Consider the following 7,395-nt stretch of genomic DNA (forward strand, 5'->3'; position numbering starts at 1 on the left):
TTTATATATATATTTAATAAATAATATATATATATATATATATATAGTTTTTTATCCATATTAAATTGCAGGCTGCAGCTTATCTAATCAAATTAAAATATAATTACTTCAAAGTTCACATTTCGTGGGCTTAAGTCGAGGAAGTTGTTCCAGATGATGTTGGGCTTATACAAGAGCTATCCTCTTTTCAGAAGTGTCTTTGCATGAGTATGTGGAGAATAATGATAAGAAATTGGTATAAATCTGCCTTAAATCCTAAGTATCTCTCACACTTTCGGGTAGTAAATAATTATACATTGGAAATGATTCCTCTTGAAAGTTAAATGGATTGGTTAGTCAATGAATTAATACTAGTATAGGAAGCAATTTGGAGTTTAACTAGCATGGCATTTAATAGTATCATGGAATTTCAGTTTGAAAGAGGGCACAACCACAACATATTTCCATATTATTACACTTTGTGATGTGGAGGAACTGTGTAAAGGATCAAATAAATGCAAGAGTGATGTGGAAAATTAAATGTAGTGTCTAATTAGTGATGAGAACAATAGTTTGAGAGAGTAAGAAATATGATCACGTGCATTCACATAAATACTAGTTGGTTGGTTATAGAAATACCTATGCCAAATGTAAAATTAAAATAAATCACAAATATAAGAAAGAATTAAAGATCAATAGTCATATTAATGGCTCCATGCACTTGTTTATAAATATAATAGTGATTGACCTAGCTATATATCAAAACTTTTTCTTGACTTTCATGGATCATTCTATGCCATATGCAAACTATGATCCTCTCTCCACGCTCAATTTCTAGAATATAGCCCTAGAGGCTACCAAATTCAAATAAACTATGGTATTCACACAAGTATATCACGATATGGATGAAATTCACTGTCGACTATATTATGCTTATCAATTATTAACCTTCTACCTGTATAATAAATAAAAGAGAAATGTCTACTTGTTTGGTCCGAGGAGGGTATCACATTTGCAGCAGGTGGGTGGACAGAAACTGAATGCGTTGCATCCAGTGATTGGACAAAAACTGATTGCATTGGTGCCGGTTGTTGAACAGAAACTGATTGCGTAGTTGCTGATTCAGATATTGCAGGCATTTGTTGAACAGAGACTAAAGGTGTTTCAGCCTGTGGTTGAACAAAAACTGAAGATGTTGTAGCCGGTAATTGAACAGAAACTGAAGGCGTAGCAGCTAATTCAGATGTTGGGCTTATACTCGAGGAAGTTGTTCCAGATGATGTTGGGCTTATACTCGAGGAAGTTGTTCCAGATGGGCTTTAAACTACACATTTTGTGGGGTACGTATTCAACCGGAGGAAAAATGTTAGGGCAACGTTTTCGATCAACCGAATACTCATTTTCCAGATGAAGGACACGACAAAAACGACAGAATACATTTTATGTTTTACAGGACACGATGAAAAACGTTTTCGACGCGTTTTAGGGCCGTTTTCATGTCCGACACGTTAAATACAGGACACGGGATCTTGGAGGACGTGTCCTGTGACTTAGTATATAACGTGTCCTGTGACGGGGGGTCAGCGTGTCCCGAATCCGACACCACGAATCCCGAATCCTACGTGTCCCGAATCCTCGTGTCAGGTGACTTAGCTTCCACCCAACATTGCTTCTGCTCTAGCAACTACTGTCAAACCCTTCTACACCCAAACAAGGAATCTACTCAGCGAAAATCTAAGTTGCTACTGCTCCCTTTGCCTATTGGAATCACTATTCCGGGCAACTCAAATTTTCTGCCACCCTGCAACTGAAAATCAAAACCTTGCCCAACAATTCATACTGCCTGGTAAGCACTGCACAGCACCAGAAAATTTCATCTTGTTGCTCCCTCTAAACAATAAAAGTTTCTTCTTCCGCTTCTGAGCTTCACAGTTGATCAATCACGCTCTGATACCATGTGAAAATTCCAAGTCTGAAATCCTATTGCAGCCACTGGATATTATTCTTCCTAATTGTTAATTAATTTAATAACAATTTATTTGCTACAACAAATACTGTATAAATCACACTGCAACCTTCAAAATTAAAAGTCTGGGAAAATAATAGCGTTGGAATTTGAGAAATATACTAGCACACACACAAAAATTAACACAGATATTTTTGGACAAATGTCCCCGAAAAAATCCAACTTGGGAAAATCGGTGCAGCAGCAAAAGGTTTTTATTATTATGCAGCAGTGAAATTCTGAGTATAATCTAGACGCACAAACTGGCAATCCACTACAGGGGAAACTGGCCACAAAAATTAGTGAGACAAATTTTGTCTCACCCGACACTGATCCAGCTCCAAAACTAGCTCTGAATGGGCTCCATGAAACCATTGCGTGAGCTTTCGCGTCAAACCTGCACAGGCACTAGAATGTTCTGCATGGAACTGTAACTGATCAAGTTGTCTACCCAATCCAGCCTCTAAGAATGACTTGTTGGCACCTTCTGAAAATCATCTCAGCCTCCAACAACTGAATCAACCCTCTATCTGGCTAAATCGAACTCTGCCTCTGAAACTTTTGCGCAGCCTCACTGAGTAAACTGAACCCTCTTGTAGCTAACTCTCCGGATCTGGAAAAACTTTCCTCCAGACTCACTGTCCCTGCCCCTCAATATCTCTGCTTCCTTCTTTGGCTTTCCAGCAACTGTGGCTGCTCTTCAGAAATCGACCTGCCCAAGGAAATCAAACTCCACAAGTGTGTTCTCCATCTACCCATTGACTTCTTCTTATAATCTTTTGTTGGACCTCCAACGACTAAGATTAAAACTTAACCAATGGCCAAGATCATATCGGAGTCAATCCATGTGAGTTTCTAGATATTTCATATCTTATCTCAATTAATTTTGATTGATTAACGTTTTTTCCTAATTTTAGACTTAGGAAATAATTAAAAATAGGCTAATAATCTAATTGAGACATTGCTAGGTGGAATTTCTAGAAACGATTTCTGGGTTATGGAGAACTCTTGTGTTTTAGCCTCCCCACAAAGTTTCGAGACTATAACACCTACAATGCTACAGAAACTAACACCAAGGAGCTAGGAGAGAAGATTGAAGGGCAAATCAAGAAAAGATTAAAAAAGAAGAAAGAGCAGCAAGGTCAGATGATGTTGAGAAAGAAAGAGAGAAAACCAAAACCAAGAAAATGAAGAAAGTAACAAGCAAGGGGATAAAAAAGGAGCAAGGAGCAAAGCAGATCCAGGGATTAAGTTTCAAGGAGTTGATGCAAATACCTGAAAATATATTCAAGCAGAAATCTAAGATAGTAGAGCAACAAACGACATTATGAATGAATTAGATCAATTGGAGAACAAGCCAATCAGATCAAGATGCAGCATATAGTACATATCAGTGCATAAAACAGGACTTGAAGATGAATAGGGAGCTCCATGATAGAATCCAATTCACTTGGACAGAAGTTTAGCTAAAATAATATACAATAAAAAATAGTATAGTCATTGAAGTTTAAAGGTCAGTGAAAGCTGAGAAAATATAGGGATCAATCCTTGACAACTTAAATATCAGAGAGTTGTCCCAGATTGTTAAGTTGGTAAAAGGGTACAACAGCAATTACCAATATTGTAAGAGGCAGAACTATTTGATGCATACTTGCATGCTATTAATGGAACACTATTTATGTTTTAACATGCATGGTGAAGTGAAAGTTTTGTATATGTATGATTCTATTTAGCCATGGTGGACTAGACTTCTCTGAAGTGAAACTTTTTATGGTGTATCAGTTCTTTCTTGGACTTGAGAGAGAATTAGTAAATAAAAATAACAAAAATAACAACACACCTAACAAGATTTTGGCACACTATCAGATATAAGAATACCTTATATTTTTATTCTGACATACAAACAAATGGCAAGACTGTTCAATCTTTTTCTTAGTTCTGACGATCGTTACAATTTTGAGCCTGTCCTGAAGCTTGCATCCATGCATTTGAGAAGAGCCGCATGGCAAAATAAATGCACTTCTTGCAGGATCTTAGGAATATTTCCAATAAGTTATGAGTCATGACACATATGAGGGACTTCACCTCAAGCCTTGTACCTCCTCTTTCCGTTCCAGAAAGGGGATTGAAACAAATCATATACCACATGTTTATAAAGAATACATATCTTGTAAAGAAACCAACACTGGCTAGAGAACATTAAGGAGAAATCAGACAAAACACATATGTATGTCCAATAATACAAAGTGTATCAAGGTGGCTTTCAAACATAAAAAAATTTAATGATGAAACCTATATTGGAACAAAATTTGAAATGATAACCTGCATTAAAATAAATGCTGCATATCTATTTTCCAATAAAGTAAACAAACATACAGGAGCATGGGTATCCCGGTGGTGTTCCGTAGAACGACTTTTTGGAATCATATCTCCGCAAACAGTGCAGCGCTGCAAGTTTCGTATACAGTGAGCATGGTGTAAATCAAAGTTTGCAGTTGGCACTTCTCTCTCGCTGCATCAGACTTTAGAAAGTCAACAAAATGAAATCCTTTCACACTTCACAAGTAATTAAAGGTAACACGGATCCTTCCATTAAAAATTCTACAGATGAGAAAATTGCAGTGCCAATATATAGCAGTAACAGAATCCTCTACATATAAGCAATTCAAAAGCATTATTTGGGTAACTAACATTATAGGCAAATACCATCTGATCAACAACCACAAAGCTCTACTCTTGGAAGACTTATTGTATTTCCTAAGCATCTTACCATATTATTTGTGTCAGGAAAAGCATTTTTTCTAATTTCAGATAAATTATAATGCAGCAGCACAACATTTGCCTTAAGAGTAATCTTAACATAATTAAAGCATAATCATATGGCAACATTGCTCAAGTTTGCTGTTTATCTGCACTGAAATTGAGTCCATGTTGCTAGGTCCAGCCAGTTCAAACAGTAACCAGCATTTTGACTCAATCCAGCCTCAAAACCAGTTGTGGCACAAATTTTCAGCAAATCGGACATCATTTCTTCACTGCTAAGGCAGCTAGGGCACACTTTCGGACATCATTTTCGAACTTGATGTTTTCACTGACGAGGGCAACTACGGAACAACTTTCAGAGCTCATTTTCAACGCTGATTCTTTCACACGGCTAAACAACTAGGGCACACATCAGAGTTCATTTTTATAGCTGAATTATTCATAGCTGGGGTAGCATTTATTTTAGAGTTTCTGAGATAAAACAGCTCATTTTCAGATCAGAGGCAGGGGAAAGGCCTGCTGCTGGCCCTCAATCCAGATATATGTCATATGATTAATCAGTTTCTTCAATTTGCTTCAAGCCATGTTTCAAGGCTATCCAGTACTTAGTTATACAATTTTAAAATCCAAATGTATTAATTTTGCATTACATATAGTGGAAACAATCATGTAAATTCCAATGTAAAGAATATATATTTTTCTGGAAAATGTGTATTTTTTATACTATTCTATTTGCAGAGACTTTGCTGTCTTTTCCAAATCACAGGTTACAAAGGTCAAAATGGGTCTGGCATCAAGTCAGGTCTGAAAATATTTCAGACTATAAAAACAATCAAATGGATACTTCTTTCTATCTTTTATAGACAGCTAGCACTGTCTGACTTACGAGTCTCACAAGTTAATGTGACTCATTTTGACTTGCAAGTCCGGATAATATAGTAAGTTTCGACTCACGAATATCATTCAGGACCAAGTCAGGTTAACTGGGACTCGATTTCTTGAAATGGTAGAGTCGGACATGGAAATCAACTCAGCGTCGGAAGAGTCTGGTAACGCTACTGCTCCAAACAATTATCCAAACATTCAACCAAGGCTAGAACATCAAATTTGTCTGACAAATTTTATGGAAGTTAAAATCGACATGTTCCGATGAGCACACTATTGTATCGACCTGATGGATGTCAACCGACGCCAGCCTCACCTAGGATTATGTTTTGACTGTCCCGTAACAGCCCCGGTCTCCAGGGAGCTGGCTTCATCATAAGCCAGCTGGGTGTGTGTCTTTATAGTGTGAATGGACTTAGTCTGCCACCACCAAATTACTTTATAATTAATTCGTTGGCGGAGTTGATAATGAACCTTAACTACTCACTACTTTGATTCGAAAATTGGCCACAAGTTATAAACTCTTCTGATGCTCATTCTGCTCCTAGGGTGCCCATATACACTTTTTATAGATACAATTGTCCTCTGGTACCGACAAACGTTTTTCACAGATTGAGTTATCAAAGGTCATGGCAATGTAACTCAATGTTTAGGCGCCAACGTTGTAGCCGTGGATGGCTTTGGGGATCCGCACCAGCACCGGCCACTTACGAGTTATTGATCATCACGGTCTATTCGTTAACCCTCCAATTCTACATTAATGAATAAGGGTTCCAAATATTGTACCCTAGAGAAGTTAAATGTTTTACTGTCAAAAGAAATGTAATATATAGTATGCTCTGCTAGACATAAGAGATTGATAACTCCCGATCAGAAGCCTTCGGTGTGAATTTTAAATTTTCTCTAACACCGAAATATTGAATTGCTGAAACCCATAAAATTCTGAAAACTACTGTAGGCAATCGATTGATAATTAACAAAAGAAAAAATGGCGCAATAGAACAAACTTACCAATGAGAACAAAGCTTAGTGGCACCGATATTGGAAGGTGCCGCCATAGCGGGAGCTCAGAAATCTTTTGATCGAATACCCAAATTTGTCCTCACAGGGTCCACTGCAATGTATGTCGTTCTGCACACGGAATTATTTGAGAAGGCCTGTAAGAATGACTCTGGACGTTGATGTAATGAATTCACACTGTGTACTGATGATATATGGTATTGTGGCCCCTAAACCAACGCGATCTGACATATGGTTTGGTGGACCCTAAACCAGCGCGATCTGACATGAATCAAAGAAACCACATTCAAAATTTAAGTTTCTTCTGGCCATAAGTTAATCTTCAAGCTAAGTTATGCCACATCTCCCTTTTGTTTCATGGACGGAAGTAAACGCTAGATGGAGTCGACGACCTCCGAGGAATTTCACTCGGCTAATTACGCTGACAGTTTTTTTCTCCTTCTCCACTTTTTACCTTTTTACTATTAAGTTATGCTCTTTAACTTGTATTTAGATGGCATCCTGTTAAATGGAAAGATGACTCATTTAAAATTAAAAAGCTATTATTAAAATGGTATGAAATGTAGTTAAGACTAAATATTCTTTGAAACGGTGTAATGCCATAATTAATTAACTCCCAGCTTCAACCTTTTCAACCTCTTCACATAAAATTAATCATTTCTTTTTAAACATATAAGTAATTTTCTGAATATTCAATATTTTATAATAATAGTCCGAATATATTGGGATCGTTAATGAACTTA

General features: G+C 37.1%; 1 protein-coding gene across 1 annotated transcript in view; it reads right to left on the minus strand.

The window, feature by feature from the left end:
- LOC149224569 (TRAF-type zinc finger-like protein) overlaps positions 1 to 7,078 on the minus strand; it is an 85,563-nt gene extending 78,485 nt beyond the window's left edge. Inside the window, exons 1-2 of the mRNA XM_089386162.1 lie at positions 6,644 to 7,078; positions 4,361 to 4,496 (exon numbers count right to left, since the gene is read on the minus strand). Coding sequence (XP_089242288.1) covers positions 4,361 to 4,496; positions 6,644 to 6,690 — 183 coding nt within the window. The 5' untranslated portion in view covers positions 6,691 to 7,078. The remainder of the gene's footprint in view (positions 1 to 4,360; positions 4,497 to 6,643) is intronic.
- Between the last annotated feature and the right edge of the window lie 317 nt (positions 7,079 to 7,395).

Source organism: Pinus tabuliformis, chromosome Q (genome assembly GCF_031772625.1).
Source record: "Pinus tabuliformis cultivar Carrire ecotype Pingquan chromosome Q, CPIR1, whole genome shotgun sequence".
Taxonomy (NCBI): Eukaryota; Viridiplantae; Streptophyta; class Pinopsida; order Pinales; family Pinaceae; genus Pinus; species Pinus tabuliformis.